Source organism: Peromyscus leucopus, chromosome 8b, assembly GCF_004664715.2.
Source record: "Peromyscus leucopus breed LL Stock chromosome 8b, UCI_PerLeu_2.1, whole genome shotgun sequence".
Taxonomy (NCBI): Eukaryota; Metazoa; Chordata; class Mammalia; order Rodentia; family Cricetidae; genus Peromyscus; species Peromyscus leucopus.
Genome location: NC_051086.1, coordinates 60,104,023 through 60,121,157, shown reverse-complemented (window position 1 = coordinate 60,121,157; position 17,135 = coordinate 60,104,023). Strand labels below are relative to the sequence as shown.

Here is a 17,135-nt window from a genome sequence, read left to right as displayed (position 1 = left end):
TCTATGAATATTGTTACTAGTTAGGACAGCTGCTATAATGCCTTATATTTATGGGGTTTTGTTTTGTTTCTTAAGCCGTTGCTAACATGGAGCTGAGCCTTTTCAAACTGGCAATTATGATTTTTTTTCTTCCTTTGGAAGAAGGAAACATTCCGTTGATTTATCCAACCTTCTTCCCTCTTTTTATACTTTTGGCAGAGTTATGAAATGTGAGCAGATACCACATCACATAACCAGAGCAGCCCTGTGTAAGTGTGAGCTCCTTTGATCATGTGGACATCATTCTTCTTCTAAAATGGCCATTACGTTGAGCAGCACTAATGTGCTCTAAATACTGAAGTGCACACACTTGAAATAGCTTGCTGCTGTGAAGAGAATAACACAGAGTTTTGTATTTCGTTAAATAGGGCATATACCAGAAAACTGGGATCGAAAACAAGAAATTAAATAAGCAATGCATAATTGAAAAAAAAAAACAACAACACAGTTTTGATACCAATAAAAGATGAATTCTTAGCCAGGCGGTGGTGGTGCACACCTGTAATCCCAGTGCTCAGGAGGCAGAGGCAGGCAGATCTCTGTGAGTTCGGGGCCAGCCTAGTCTAGAAAGCCAGTTCCAGGACAGCCAAAGCTGTTACAGAGAAACCCTGTCTCAAAAACCACCACCAACAACAACAACAACAAAAGATGAGTCCTTAAGGATGGTAGGGGTTTAAACTGTGTTCCAGTAACTGTTAGATCATGAAGACTAGTGGATCTAAACAGCTTAGACAAACCAGTCCAACCTGAAGAGCAAACGTGTGCAGAGAGCTGCTTCACAGCGTGTTTCCTGACCTCTGTTTACTAATGAGATACAGTTGTAGGGCTTGGGAAAGCTGTGTCTGGGTCTAGGAAGTGTGACTTTGTTTTCTAAAACTATGTCGTAAACAAACAACACATGAAGGCAATCTTAAAGGGTTCTTCTGGCTCCGCTGGTTTCACGTTTCAGTAGATCAGGTCTGAACCTACTTATTCAGCCTACTTATCTGTCTCCAGCCTTTCCTGTGCACCAGACTCCTTGTCCTTCCTGGGCAAATAAGGACCTTTCCAGGTCACTGAGCCTCTGGAAAGCCTCCCATGCAGTAACTCAACTCTCCTGCCTTCCCAGAGCACCCTCTTCTTTCTAAGTCATGAATGTCAATCTTACCCACTTGTGTTGGGCAGGGTGGTCCTGCCCATTTCAGAGTTACCTTTGTTTAACATGCAGAAAGGGACAGAGTCTAGAGCAAAGGGAGCCTTGGGAAGTTTTTATTGTTATTTGGAATGTGATCTCTTGACGATAAGGGCTTTATCTACAAGAATATGAGGAAAGGAAAAGGGAATGGGAGAGGTATAAGAAATTGTACGAGAATGAGCTGGGTGGCGGTGGCGCATGTCTTTAATCCCAGCACTCGGGAGGCAGAGGCAGGTGGATCTCTGTGAGTTTGAGGCCAGCCTGGGCTACAGAGCGAGATCCAAGAAAGATGCAAAGAAACCCTGTCTCGGAAAAAAAAAAAGAAAGAAGGAAGGAAGAAAGAAAGAAAGAAATTGTGCGAGAAGAATCAAAAGACTAGCCACTAGTTAAGTGTCAAGGAGAACCCACAGAAGAGATGCCCCCACCCCAGCCTTGCTGTGGGAGAAGAGGGCAGCAGGGGTAGTACTTAGTGGTCCAGTCCCACGTGCCAAGGGAACTGTTAAGAAACAGCTTCTAGAGCATGGGTGGGAGCAAAATGAAGAGGCTCGGGCTTGTGAAACATGTGAACGGCATATGTCAGTCCACGATTTGGAAAATTGAATTGATACTCTTTCCTGGCATAATTTAATTGCTTAGAGTCAAAATCCAACTAGAACATAGTTGAACAGATGGGTGATTTTTCACTTCCCGAGTGAAAACGTTTGTAGCATTTTATACCTGGAAGTTTTCTTGAAGGAATGCTGACAATTCAAACATTAATTCTGAACCTGTTCATGTTTCACAAGCACGACTGATAGTGAGATGTGTCTTATAAAGTGCTTTTAGTCTTACCTCATCTTGTTCATTGAAGACCTGGTTGAATTTATCTCCTTTATCTTTCTCCTCTTTAGTCCGAGTGCTACCTAATGTAAAAGGAAAGAAAAAGGTGAAACCACATTCAAACAGAACAATTGCTTCTACTTGAGTCATGCGTTTGCTTTTGTGAGCTGTAGTTCTCCCGAGTCCACAGTCTGACCTTTAGGCTCAGCACACTTGTATACTTTGTAACACGATGATGGGCTCAGGAGAGAGCCAGATACGCTGGTAGGGTTGTGGCCCAGGTTTTCAGAGCTCATGTTTACGAATTCGATGTTTTCAGTCCTTGATCTCTTTTCTGTGTAATTCATGATCGGGAATAATTTTAGAAGGATAAATACAATTCAGAGACGTGAGAGAGTGTTGACCAAATGGGAAGCGAGGACAGGCAGGCAGGACTGTGTAATTAGTTTTGTTCTGTAGAATCAAATCATTAGCAAATATATATCTAGTGGGAGTGGTGAGGAAACGGATGTTCACAGGAAGTTACCAGGGCACAAAGAACAAGTTCAGAGAGGAATTTAAAGATTTAAAATTGAGGGGATTTTTTTTAAAGGCCAATTTGTACTTTTCATTCTTTTGGTTCCGTGTTTCCCCTTAAACTTTTTAATGAATGTCATGTTTATGAACTTTTTAAAAGTGTCTTGGGGGAATGCAGAATTATCATTTATTGCACATAGAGAAATTAACAGAAATCCAAATTATGGCAATTTCTTACTGCCTTTTGAAATGCTAAGAAGTCTGTCCTTATCTGAAGTTATGCTGTCCCAAGCTTCAGTTCCTGGCTATCAATCATAATCTGAAAGTCTTAAATGGAAAATTTTAGACATAAGCAATTCATAAGCTTTAAATTATGCACTGCTCTGCGTAGCACGATGAATCTTTTGTCTTGCCTGGGACCTGACTCATTCCTTTGATGAGAATATCCACAGTGTGTGTGCTACCTGCCCAATAGTCTGGCTTTTCACATGACTTTCAAATATTGTAGTGCTCCAGTCAAGCCGTGCTCACACAGTAGCTCAGCACTGTCTGGCGTCACATCACCTCCTCACCAGAGACATGAGTGCATTCCAGTAAGACATGAGGAGATAACACATTCCTATGACTTTCAGTATGGTATATTGTTACACTTGTTCTATCAGTTGTTAATCTCTTATAGTACCTAACTTAAAATTCAACAGGTACTGTAAGGGAGTAACAACAACTGGTACAATAAAACAAGTACACTCTCCTGGGATGTTCCTTAAGCCTTGGAAGAGGGGGAACGTTGTTAGTTTTTTTTGGTGTTGTTGGGTTTGTTTTTGTTGTTGTTTGGTTGGTTTTTCTAGGCAGGGTTTCTCTGTGTAGTCTTGGCTGTCCTGGAACTCACTCTGTAGACCAGGTTGAACTCAGTGATCTGCCTGCCTCTCCAAGTGCTGGGATTAAAGGTGGGTACCACCATGCCCAGCTTGATAGTTGCTGTTTTTAACAGGGACACTTTTACTGTATTCTTTCCGTTAGCTTTCTGCTTGAGGTAGAAGAGTAAATAGGTAGTGTCTTATAAAAAGTTGACTAGAGCCGGGCAGTGGTGGTGCATGCCTTTAATCCCAGCACTCAGGAGGCAGAGGCAGGCGGATCTCTGTGAGTTCGAGGCCAGCCTGGGCTACCAAGTGAGTTCCAGGAAAAGGCTCAAAGCTACACAGAGAAACCCTGTCTCGAAAAACCAAAATAAGTAAATAAATAAATAAATAAATAAATAAATAAATAAATAAATAAATAAAAAGTTGACTGGATTGAAGTCTCTCTCCTCTTTAAAGCCAGATCTCTGTGCTAAAATCAGTAACAGGGACTTGTTCTGTTAGAGAGGTGAATTGAGTATTACAAAGAGTAATGGCTATGAGTAGATAATTTGATCAGAACCTTTAGCTACTGTAGCAATTAATAATGGTATTGATAACAATTTGTTGTAGCACCGGACAGATTCTAATAATTACTTTGGAGGCTGGAGAGATGGCTCAGTGGTTAAGAGGACTGGCTGCTTTTCCAGAGGACCTGGGTTTGGTTCCCAACACCCATATGGCAGCTCACAAGTCCCTATGACTTCAGTTCTAGGGCATTGAACACCCTCCTCTGCCCTCTGTGGGCATCTGCATGCATGCAATGCACATACAGATGAGCAGACACTCATATATCACACAAATTTTTAAAAATTTAAGTTTCAAAAATAAATAGTTGAAAATCAATGCAATAAGGGGCTGGGTAGATGGCTCAGAGGTTAAGAGCACTGGCTGCTCTTCCAGAAGATCTGAGTTTCATTCCCAGCAGCCACATGGTGGCTCACACCTGTCTATAACTCCAGTTCCAGGGTATCTGACCCCCTCTTCCCTCTGTGGGTTTGATCATCAGTGCCACAAAAATCCATAAATTGTAAACTGTTGTTTTTTTTTTTTCAGTTTAGTGTGAACAAGTTGAAGATCATTGGCTTAGATAGCTCCCTAAGACATTAATTGATCACAGAAACTTGCTTATATACAACTATTAATAAGACAAATAGCAGATCCCTTCTACTATTATTAAGGTGTTTTATTGCCTTGAGGTATGCTTATAGCTGAATATTTTACTCCCCAAATTAAATTTTTCTTTGCCTGTATAAGATGTTATTGTGAAGTCTGGCATTTCTCCTTTATGTTGAGCCAAATTACATACTAGCCTAAAAAAATAAGTAAATGTCTCAACTGAATTTGGCAGTGGCTGCTGTGGCAATGTCAGATGAGTTACACATCAGTGGTTGCTTCCTGTTACAGTGAAGGCTGGCTTTGTGTGGATCAGTATTGTGTTGACGAAAGAAATCAAGACAACAGATCCAAGCCAACTACTTAGGTTTCTCACAATTACTTATGAGATCTTTGACATTTAGTATCAGAAAAACAAATGTTAATTTAATATAGATGTCAACTGATGACTCCTTGTGGTAACTCACAAAAAATTCTTAAATTATTCATGCCAGACAGTATCTCCATTTGTTTCTAGATAATTTTAGAAGAAATTTCTAAATTATGAATTGAAGCTGGTGACAAAAGACTTTTTGATTTTCTAAAGGTAGGATAGCTTTTGTGTTGCTTTGCCTTGTGAAATAAGTTTGTTTTCTGTTCTTTTAACTGATAAGTCACGAGTTTTAGAAAAATGTAGATTAAAGTACGTAACCCAATCCATGAATTACCTTCTGAAGGTAGTTCATTCGTTCTTAAAGGAAATGTGCTTTACTTTTATGAGATTTTTATCAAGAAAAAGATACTTTTTTAGACCCCTTACTGGTTTCTACACTTCCATCATGGCCAGAGAACATGCTGGCAGGATTTCACTTCCTTAAACTTGTGTTTGTTTCATGACCAGGATGTGGTGTATCTGATGACTGCTTATACGTGTTTGAAAAGCATGTGTGCTCTGCTGCTGTTGGGTGGGGACAGTGTAACGAGCCTTTAGACCTGGTGAGTTCCCAGTGCTGTGGATTCTCTGTCCTCTGCGGCCCCTGCCCCTTGCTTGTGCTGATGACTGAGAGAATGCCAGTTTGCAGCTGTAACTGTAGATTTGTGCATTTCTCTTCCTAGGTTTATCAGTTCTTCTTCCTGTTTTAAATACTTGTACAGTTAGGGCTATATTGTCTTAGTGAAGTGGCCCTTTTATCATTATATAATCTTATTCCTCACAGTTTTTATTTCTCTGAGTTAAGATATCAGACTTCATTTTTTGTTCTTATTTCTTTTGTTTGCTTTCTCCCCTGTCTCCCTCCCTTCCTCCCCTTTTCTCTCCCCCTCCCCTTCTTTCTCCTCCTCCTTTTGCTCATCCCTGTGGTGCTAGGAATTTATCCTAAGACTGTGCACATGCTAATCAAGTACTCTACTAGTGACCTAATATCCCAAGCCCTTCATCTCTTTTAAATGTGTCTACATGGTATCTTTTTTTCAGGTTTTTTTTTTTGTTGTTGTTGTTTACTTTTAACTTATCTATACTGTATATATGAAGTAATCTGATCTCCAACACTAAATGTTAATTCATTTTGACAAAGTTGTGGGTTATATCAACTAAAAAAAATTGTCGAAATGAATGAACCTAGGTTATGGGTTTCCAGGTGTTACTGTTGCTTTTATTCTGTTTTGTTTGTAACATTTACATTGAATGTATAATGACTGGTAGATTTGGATTTAAATTTTAATTAATTTTCCTGTTATGCCTTTGGTTTTGGGAGCTTGGGGTAAAGCTATATTTTGAGATAGAATGTTTTTATGTAACTCAGGTTGGCTTTAAATTTATGATTCTCCTGCCTCAGCCTCCTGATTGCTGAGAAAGCAAACTAGTTTTTTGTGTGTATGTCTACTGGGAACTGAACCCAGGGCCTTGTGCCTGCTAGGCCTAGCCCTTGGTGTTTAAAGACAGGGTCTTACTAGATGTCCCTGGCCTTCTGAGTGCTGAGATTACAGTGTGTGCCACCCCACCTGGCTAAAAATAGTTTATATAGTTACCCAGATAGTTACAGCTACTGCTTTTTATTTGTTCTCTAAATCCAGGCATTATTTCTCTTTTATCTGAGGAACTTTCTGGTTAATTTATATTAAGGTCAGTTTGGTTGTAGTAGATTCTCTGCTTCTCTCTTATTGGTTATCAGTTCTATCTTTTTTACTAGAGGATATTTTTTATTGGCTATAAAACCCCAGGTTATGGGTTGCCAGGTGTTATTGGTGGTTTTGTTGGTTTTTTTTTTTTTAGCACTTTAAAATGTTTGCCTCATGCCACCTGACCTCTGTAGTTTCTTTTGAGAAAGCCACAGTCATTTAAACTGCCTTTCCTGAACATTCCAGAATTCTCCCTGCAGTGTTACTGTCGGTCTGCTTTCAGGGATTGTTTCATTTGTGTTTGGTTGTTAGAAGTTTAGGAAGAGATTTTTGTCTTTTTGACCTTTGTCAAGTTTGTGAAGTGTTTGCCATTGTTCCTTCAGTTTCCTTTCTCTGCTTTCTCTCAGCTGATACTCCAGCAGCAACAGTGCTGCTAAGCTCCTTACCATTGTCCATAAACGCCCTCCCTCCTTCCTTCCTTCTCTCCATTCTTTCCTTCTTCCCATCCTTGTTTATTTTTATGGTAAAATTGTTGTTTGCTTGTTCTAGCAGGAAATGGCCTAATGAGATTCAACCGTAAGTTCTGACCTGCCTTAGGTGGAGTGTGACCCCTGTCTCAGTTCAGTTTTCAAAGGCCGTGTGGTGCTGTCGAGATCTGTCCTCTGTATCGCTCAAGCCAGTCTTGGAAATGTGCTGTTTCAGGTCAGACATGCACTTCCGGAGTGTAGTTCAGGAGCCAGGACTTGAGAGATAACCTTAGGAGACCCCTTTGTGAACATCCTCATATTTGCAACATTTTCAAGTCTGGCTTCCCAATACAGATGATAAAAATGTAAGTGAAAGATGTCCCTTCATGGGAAAGGATATGTAATATTATCAATCATCAGGGAAATATAAATTAAAACCACAGTGAGATACCACTATATATCTACACATTTCCTAGAATGCTATTTGCATCTATACATCCACACTATACATATATACACCTAAGCCATTTAAAATTGGCCAGTTGCTTAAGAACTTATCTAGGTAATACATAGCAGCTCACCCATTGCTGGTGAGATTGTGAAAATGTGACAGCCACTTTGGAAAACAGACTTTTTACATCATTAAATATAAAGTTACTTTATGATTTGTTCATGCCATTTGAGGATATTTACTCAGAGACATGAGAACTCTTCCACTATAAGATCTATGTGTAACTTTTTAATAAAAGATTAATTAATTAATTAATTTATTTATTTTCCATATATGAGTGCTCTATCTGCATGTACACCTACACACCAGAAGAGGGCATCAGATCCCATTATAGATGGTTGTGAGCCACCACGTGGTTGCTGGGCATTGAACTCAGGACCTCTGGAAGAGTAGCTGGTACTCTTAACCGCTGAGCCTTCTCTCCAGCACCCACTTTTTTTCTTTTCTTTTCTCTTTTTTTCTTTTTAACAATCATATACACCAAAAAAAAAAAATCAAATTTGGAATATTCATTCGTCACATGGAGACTGGATAGATTGCACTATATCCACATAATTATAATTTTTATTTTTAGAGATACTTTATAGGTTTTAGGTATCTAAATCTATCATTCTTTAATGATTTCACATTTTGATATCATAATTAGAAAGCCTTTCTTCTGAGAATATAGAAGTATTCATATTGGCTTCTACTTTTGTTTATGACTTAATTTTTACATTAAATGCCATATAGATTAAAACATTTATTTGATATGTTACATAGTAAAACTTTCATGCTTTCTGGGTAAATATCTTCAAACATATGAGAGAAAACATGTGGCTTATTTCTTTCTGAAATTGTGTGACCTTGCTTAATATAATATTTAATATTTGCAAATTAAATTGGAAAAATTTTATATCTTTATACAAGTCTCCTAATATTCTTAAGATCTTCTATGTCCCTCAGTAAATTTTATGATACTGATATGTGTCATACATTTTATTATATTTAATCCTACAACTTTTGCTATTATCCTTTTTTCTGATTATGGTAAAGATGCTTTTTGTGTATGTATTTTTGGTGTGATGTTGGCGTTTGAACTCAGTGCCTCTGCTTCATGTTCTTCTAACACTAGGTACCTTCACTACCCCCCAATAGTATGTTGGTGTTTGTTGCGTTTATCAAGATAAGGTCTGACTCCATAGATCTGGAATTCAGAGATCCACCTGCCTCTGCCTCCTAAGTGCTGGGATTAAAGGTGTGTGCCACCACACTCAGCCGAAAACATTGTTGTCCTTTTTACTTCCGCTGTCACTTCACATGGTTTTATGTCTATCTTAAATAGAGTTTGGCAAAGGAAAATTTGGGGCATGCATGTCAAGATTTTGATTGTCTCTATTTCACTAGGTTCTGCACTGTGAAGCTAATATTAAAGTTATGCTTAGGTATACTGTTTACTGAAGTCTCTTCTTGGGTGTAAAGGACCTACAGAGAGAAGCTTATCTCCAAGAATCTGACCTTTAGTTTTGTGTTGTTCATAGAACTATTTTTTAAATAATCAATATTAAAAAATGTGTGATCTTTAGGACTAGAGACAACTAAGATGTACTTTTAAAGCTTTTATTTATTTATTTATTTATTTTTAATCTTTTATTTATTTTTGTTTTTTTTTGAGACAGGATTTTTCTGTGTAGCCTTGGAACTTGCTCTGTAGACCAGGCTGTCCTGGAACTCACTCTGTAGACCAGGCTGTCTTTGAACTCACAGAAATCTGCCTTCATCTGCTTCCCAAGTGCTGGAATTAAAGGTGTGCGCCACCACTGCCCAGCTCTTACTTTTATTTTTTTAAAGATTTCGTTTAACTTCATCTTATGTAATGAGTGTTTTACCTGCCTGGATGTAAGTGCACCCCTCCCTGTGTGTGCAGTGCTTGTGGAGGGCAGAAGGGGTCGTCAGACCTTTGGACCTGGAGTTCCAGCCCAGTGAACTGGGAACTGAACCCAGGTCCGCTGAAAGAGCAATGAGTGCCCCTCTTAACCAAAAGTCATCTCTCTAGCTCCCAGATCTCATCTTTGTTAAAAGACTTCTGCCCTCTCCTGCTCACTACCCTGAGGATGTATTTGGATATGCCAGTGCTTAGAACTGGCTGCTTACAGTCCTATAAAAGTTAATATGAAAACCAGATTACATAACACTCTGTAATAAATAAACTTGATCCTCCTTTCTTTAGTTAGTATCTCAAAAATGGCTACTGAACTAAAAAAACAAACAGATAAAAGGATGCTAGGACTCAAGCTTGATCGCTTTCAGTGCTGTTACAGTCTGTTTCACTGCCCTCTGGCTTAATTAAAGTGTGGCTTGGGGCTGGAGATATGGCACAGTGGTTGAGAGCAGTGGCTGCTCTTCCAGACGACCAGGGTTCAGTTCCCAGCACCCACATGGTGGCTCACAACCATCTCACAGGGATCTGATGCCCTCTGCTGGCCTAAAGGGATCTATGCAGATAGCACACTCACATAAATATTTTTTAAAAAGTGTGGTTTGGCCATATTTATAATAAAGTAGTTACTAAATTTCACCTATGCAAAAGACAAATTCATATTAATATTGTTCTCACATTGTTATTTTGTATTCTCTGTTTTACTTTCAACAAGGCTAGCCTTTGGCTAGTAGTATTTTTTAAATTTATTTTTATAACAATCTAGTTTAATCTCTTATACATAGTTGCCATTGTATTCTCATCAGTAATGCTAAATGAAATAAGCCAGTCATAAGGATGTAGCTGAAATAAAAAATCTTAGAAAATAGAATGGTAGCTGCCAAGAGCCTAGGAGAGAAGAAAAAGGAGAGTTGTTCACTGGGCTCAAGGTTTCAGTTTTGTAAGATGAAGTTCTAGAGATCTGTCACACAGCAATACTGATATTGTTATTCTCTGATTGCTATTACAAGATATCCAAGCCACAAGGAAAAGTGGCTTATTTAGCTTATGTTTTTGGCGATTCTGATGGATAATCTTAATTATAATCTGCTTGGATTGAGAAACATCTAGGAGATTAGGAAAGCACACTTTTAGGTCTATCTGGAATGTATTTCCAGTATTAGTTATAGTAGGATTCTAACCTAATGAATGAATTCATAATCTGGTGACATTATTAGAAGGTGGTAAGAAATTGGAGGTAGGGTCTTGTTGGAGGAGGTAGGGTCTTGTTGGAGGAGGTAGGGTCTTGTTGGAGGAGGTAGGGTCTTGTTGGAGGAGGTAGGGCCTTGTTGGAGGAGGTAGGGTCTTGTTGGAGGAGGTAGGGTCTTGTTGGAGGAGGTAGGGCCTTGTTGGAGGAGGTAGGGCCTTGTTGGAGGAGGTAGGGTCTTGTTGGAGGAGGTAGGGCCTTGTTGGAGGAGGTAGGGCCTTGTTGGAGGAGGTAGGGCCTTGTTGGAGGAGGTAGGGTCTTGTTGGAGGAGGTAGGGCCTTGTTGGAGGAGGTAGGGTCTTGTTGGAGGTAAGGCCTTTCAGGACTACATCTCACCCTATCCTCTTCTTGTATTCCCTATCAATATTTCCTGATCACCATGAAGTGAAGAGCTCACTCTGCCACTCCCACCCCCCTGATGTTCTTTCTGTCCAAGCACCTGAGCCCACACAACCCTGAACTGAATTTGAAACTGTGAGGCCAAATAAATGATTCTCCGCTAGACTGTTCTCAGACACTGTGGTCACTTTTATGAAGAAGTAACTAACACAGGCCGAAAGCTCCAGTCAGACAGGTCCATCAGTGGCCTCTAGTGAGGGCCCTCTAGACTAGATCGTGATAAGGCAGAAAAATAAAATGAGAACCAGCTACATGCAGAGGAGAGCAAGGTGATGATGGCCTGCTTTGTAACGACTCTTTGAGAATTGACTGGGATTCCTTCAGAACTATATTAATCCCTCCCAAGGACAGTGCCCCAGGGACCTTATTACTTTCTGTGAGACTTTATCTCTTGAAGGCTCAGTCACTGAAATCTCACCACACTGTGGATTAAGCTTCCAGAACATGAGCTGCTGGAGGACAAACCATATCCGAACAATGGCAGCAGTTAACATTATTGTAATATGCACTTAAATATGATTATGGCACTAAATTTTATGTTATGAATATATTAACAGAATAAGACCAAGATGATAGCTTTTCAATGGTTTCTATTGTACTTGAGATAAAATTCTAAACTCATTATCCTGCGTATCAAAGCCCTGTGTGACCCTGTATTACTAACATTGCTCAGCGTCATTTTGAACCATTTCTCTTTTGTCATGTAGAACCACGACAGCCACTTTTCCCTTTCCCTAAAGTGACAAGTCTCTTCTCTGTGGCTTCTACCCAGCTGGTTCTGTCTTGTTTTCCTATTTTGGCTCAGTAGTGTGTGTTAGTTTTCTTGTTGATGTGATGAAGTACTAGACAGAAGCAACTTAAAGGAGGATTTCTTTGGACTCTGTCATGCACTCCACGATGGCAGAGAAGGCATGGGCTAGTCACACTGTCTGCCGTCAGGAAACAGTGAGAGGTGAAGGCTGCTGCTCGTACTCAGGGTGGGTCCTACCCACCTCAGTGACTCCTCCCTGGCAAGCCCCTCACAGACATGCCCAAAGGGTGTCTACCACGTGATTCCAAACGAAGATCCTCCTCACCAGAGTTTTCCTGATAGTCCAGCATCCACTGTCACCAGCCTCTGGCTGTCACATATATCGAGAAATCCACAGAGTCTGCTTAAAGGGCAAAGGAATTTATTAAGGGAGAAAAACTCACTATACAAAACAAAATTGTCACAGGTTCTGTAATGCTGTTCCAGCCGCCTATCTCAGTCCCACATCCAAACCATGAGGGAGGAAAAAGAGGATGCCCATGTGCATCTCAGGTCTTAAGGGTTGCCTTGAGGCCACACCTCAGAGGCATGTACTTCAAGGTCATAGGCAGGTAAAGCAGTTACCTGCTGCATCTCTAGGGGTGGCACTTCAAGGTCATAGACAGAACAGCTATCCACTGTAGTCACATCTTACTTGAACTCTGTACACCACTCCTCACTATTTGATACTTTTCATATTTGTCTAAGAATGTAAGTTATCTTGGTGTAGACATTGTCTTTTCATAACTGTATTACCCTGTACTTAGAACAAGGCCTGCCATGAATGAGTTAACTTCCTAGTCCTCAATGACTATGTCTTTTTGGTTTTTCAAGAGAGTGTTTCTCCATATAGTTTTGATGCCTGTCCTGGAACTCACTCTGTAGACAAGGCCTTGAACTCAGAGAGATCCACCTGGCTCTGCCTCCCAAGTGCTGGGATCAAAAGCGTGTGCAACCACCGCCTGGCCTCAATGACTATGTCGTACTTAGGGTGTCTGTTGCTGTGAAGAGACACCATAACTGCAGCAACTCTTATAAAAGAAGACATGGTGCTGGAGAAGTAGCTGAGAGTTCTAATCTTGTAGGCAACAGGAAGTGGTCTGAGAGACTGGACAGTATCTTTAGCCTATATGAGACCTCAAAGCCTGCCTCCCCAGTGACATACTTCCTCCAACAAGACCATGCCTACTCCAACAAGGCCACACCTCCTAATAGTGCCACTCACTTTGGGGACCATTTTCTTTCAGACCACCACAGACCATTTCTTGAGAAAGTTGTACTCCATTACTAAAGCCTGCAATTTGAATTTTAAAATGCTTTCCTGGATGTTTCTATCTAAGCGCTCTGCCAATACTTCAAACTCAGGTTTAGCCTGCTCCAAACCTGTTGTCACAGCCCTCCAACCACTCTGCCAAGCTCTGTCTGTAGTTCAGCTGTCAGGCCTGAGGTCCTTTCCGATTCTCTTCTCTCCATCACCTTCCACTGTTCAGCAGACCCTGTCAGTATTTCATCCTGCATCCTTCCCATCCATTTGCCACCACCTTTAGGTCAAATCACGTTTGACTCGAACCATTGTTAAAAATGCCAAAATAGAGCCGGGCGTTGGTGGTGCACGCCTTTAATTCCAGCAATCGGGAGGCAGAGCCAGGTGGATCTCTGTGAGTTCGAGGCCAGCCTGGGCTACCAAGTGAGCTCCAGGAAAGGCGCAAAGCTACACAGAGAAACCCTGTCTCGAAAAACCAAAAAAAAAAAAAAAATGCCAAAATAGGCTGTTCCTCTTCCCTGTCCTCTTCTCTAGTGTTTCTTCTCCTCTTTTCTCTCCCTATTCCTCTTTTCTGGACCATCGGACCTCCCATTTCTGATGCCACTTTTCTGTTCAAAACAAGAGAAACAGACTTGTAGTGCAGCCTCTATTCCCCAGACCCTTTAGACCTGCTCTCTCTCCAGCCCGATCTCTCACAGGATTCCCACGTTTCTGTTCATCTCGTAGCTTCCTAGTCACGAGTTACTACTTAACCAACATACGCCAGACCCTACCCTGAAGTTTATAATTCCACTTTCATTGATTCCTCTGATTCCGCAAGGTTCCTTTTCTGACTCAGTTACCCATTTTTCTCTGAGACCTAACTAGAAAAACTGCAGCAACAAAACACCTCCCAAGAAGCCTTTTAGGTCTCTCCTCAATCTTAAAATTGAAACTACCAGCATAGGCCTATAGTCTCTCCGTTGCTGTTTTTTTTTTTTTTTTTTTTTTTCCGAGACAGGGTTTCTCTGTGTAACTTTGCACCTTTCCTGGAACTCACTTGGTAGCCCAGGCTGGCCTCGAACTCACAAAGATCCACCTGCCTCTGCTTCCCAAGTGCTGGGATTAAAGGCGTGCGCCACCACCGCCCGGCATGCTGTTTTTTTTTTAATTATGGCAATATATATAATATAAAAATAACCACTTTTGTAGGCAGATGTTTTCTTGTCCTGACTGCCTGTTCCCAAATAATCAACATGGAGATTTAAGATTATTTATAAATGCTCAATGGATAGCTCAGGCTTGTTACTAGCTAACTCTTACACTTAAGTTAGCCCATATTTCTTATTTATGCTGTCATGTGGCTTGGTACCTTTCTCAGTGTAGCATGCCCATCTTACTTCTCTACATCTGCTGGCGACTCCTCTGACTCCACCCTTCTTTCTCCCAGCATTCTCAGTTTGGCTGTCCCACCTATACTTTTTGCCTGGCTATTGGCCAATCAGTGTTTTATTAAGCCAATTTGAGTGACAAATCTTTACAATGTACTAAGGGAGTATTCCACAAGCACATTTTAATAATTTTAGGTGTGCAGCTTATTGGCATTAGGTATATTCACATTGTTGTGTAGCCATCATGTGACCTGTATAATCATGCTTATATTTCTTTTTTATGGCTGTAGTTGTCACCTCTAGATTATAAACAAAGACTTGGCCTCTGCTGGGGATCTAATTGAGCAGTGGTGTACTTGTCTATTCATGTAGGTCCCAGGTTCATCTCCCAGTACCTCAAAATAATTTAAAAATAAAATAAATGTGAAACTCTACGCTTTGTATGCTAGCCTTAAAATTAATTTAAAAAACCCATCCTTGTTTACAAGTATTTGATTAAAATGGATGGGCATGAGTATATTGATAGCTTCCTTTATGTGTTCTGAGAACAGATTGCATATGCTGTGGGATGGTCTGTATGTCAAATTGCTCTGATTGGTCAATAAATAAAACACTGATTGGCCAGTGGCTAGGCAGCAAGTATAGGCGGGACTAACAGAGAGGAGAAAAGAAAGAACAGGAAGGCAGAAGGGGTCACTGCCAGCCTCCGCCATGACAAGCAGCATGTGAAGATGCCAGTAAGCCACAAGCCACGTGGCAAGGTATAGATTTATGGAAATGGATCAATTTAAGCTATAAGAACAGTTAGCAAGAAGCCTGCCACGGCCATACAGTTTGTAAGCAATATAAGTCTCTGTGTTTACTTGGTTGGGTCTGAGCAGCTGTGGGACTGGAGGGTGACAGAGATTTGTCCTGACTGTGGGCAAGGCAGGAAAACTCTAGCTACATGCATATGTCCAGTTTCCTTCTTTGTATTTCTTCTTCTAAATGGCTTTTGTTGGAGTTACAAAACTCTGATTCTATTTAAAGTTCTTTGCTCAGTTTCTTTTATTATGAGTTTTATAATCTAAATATTTCTCAACCATCCTAATGCCATGGCCCTTTAATGCAGTTCCTCATGTTGTGGTGACCCTAACCATAAAATTATTTCTTTGCTACTTCATGACTGTAATTTTGTTATGGTTATGAGTCATAATGTAAATAAATATCTGATATGCAGGGTATCTGGTATCCAACCCAGGTCTAAAATGTACCAAGAGTTAGAGAAAGATAACCCTCAGAATGTACATTTGTGTTTTGTGTTGTCAGGGGGTGGAGTCAAGATCTCTAGGGACAGTTGAAAGAGGATGCCTTCTTTGCCTGGGACAGGTACCTAGGACCATTTTGATGAGTTCTAGGTATTGACTCAGCAAATTTGAACTTTGGGGTATCCTTCTCAGGGATAATGGAAATGACTAAAGTCAGGGCCTGTTTCACATGCAAAAAAGGGTGGGAGGCTCCTGGTTCTGTGTGTATTTGCCTACCCACATTTTAGAGCAAGGTGAGCTTATAGAGAAGTTATGCCACCCTCCTTCGCCACTCTTTATTCATCCTCCTAAAACAAGATGTGAGAAAAGCAAGTGGCAGGCAGGCACGATAGGGTGAATCGCTTGTGCAGAAGTGTGTGTGGGCTTGTGTAGGTGTGAAGCGGGGAAGGCGGCTGACTGTGGTGCTTCTTCTCCTTCCAGTTCTGCCTCCCATTAAACACTTTTTGAAGAGTTCATTTTCCCTGATTTATGGACCTGTACCTCCCTAAATGGAGCCTTTTTCTCTTGCCACCTTCTTGATAAAGGGAATACAGCTAGAATAGCAGATGCTTAATGACATGTTAGCAGGGAATGTCCTTCATAGCTTTAGGATAATGTGACCTCTTTCTTCACTGTGTCCTTCTATTTTAAATATTAACGTCTTTGTGCCTGATCTCTCACATATGTAAAATGGGAAAAATAGTAATACCTCCCTTATACAACTGCTAGAAATACTGTGACTACAAAACAGAACTGGTCTGACATTGTAAGCAACTGAAACAGTTGTTGTTACTAACTGATTTAATCATACTTTTTATAGCTACTCATCATACTAGTTAAATGTATTTCTCATGTGTGTGTGTGTATGTATATATGGAAGGAATTCCTTCCCAGTGTATATAAACCTTCCTTCTTAGTTTATGTAATTGAAGAGCCTTCTTTCAATTTCAAACAATTTAATGTAAACAAAAATGTTTACAAAGGAAAAAAACTAGATGATTTAATTTCTTCAGTCTTTGGAGGGTGGAATTCCTTTCCTTTTGCAAATAAACTTGTTTTCCATTCACATTGCAGGTGGTATGCAAGATTACAATTATGTGTGGGCCAACTGTTTTGAGATCACATTAGAATTGTCTTGTTGCAAGTATCCACCTGCTTCTCAGCTTCGACAAGAATGGGAGAATAATCGTGAGTCTTTGATCACATTGATTGAAAAGGTAAAAATTGC

General features: G+C 40.3%; 1 protein-coding gene across 1 annotated transcript in view; it reads left to right on the top strand.

Annotated features, from left to right (window-relative positions):
* Positions 1-17,135, top strand: part of Cpd (carboxypeptidase D) — a 64,455-nt gene that overhangs the window by 13,077 nt on the left and 34,243 nt on the right. The window contains exon 3 of the mRNA XM_028866796.2: positions 16,982-17,124. Within this exon, the coding sequence (XP_028722629.1) occupies positions 16,982-17,124 (143 nt within the window). The remainder of the gene's footprint in view (positions 1-16,981; positions 17,125-17,135) is intronic.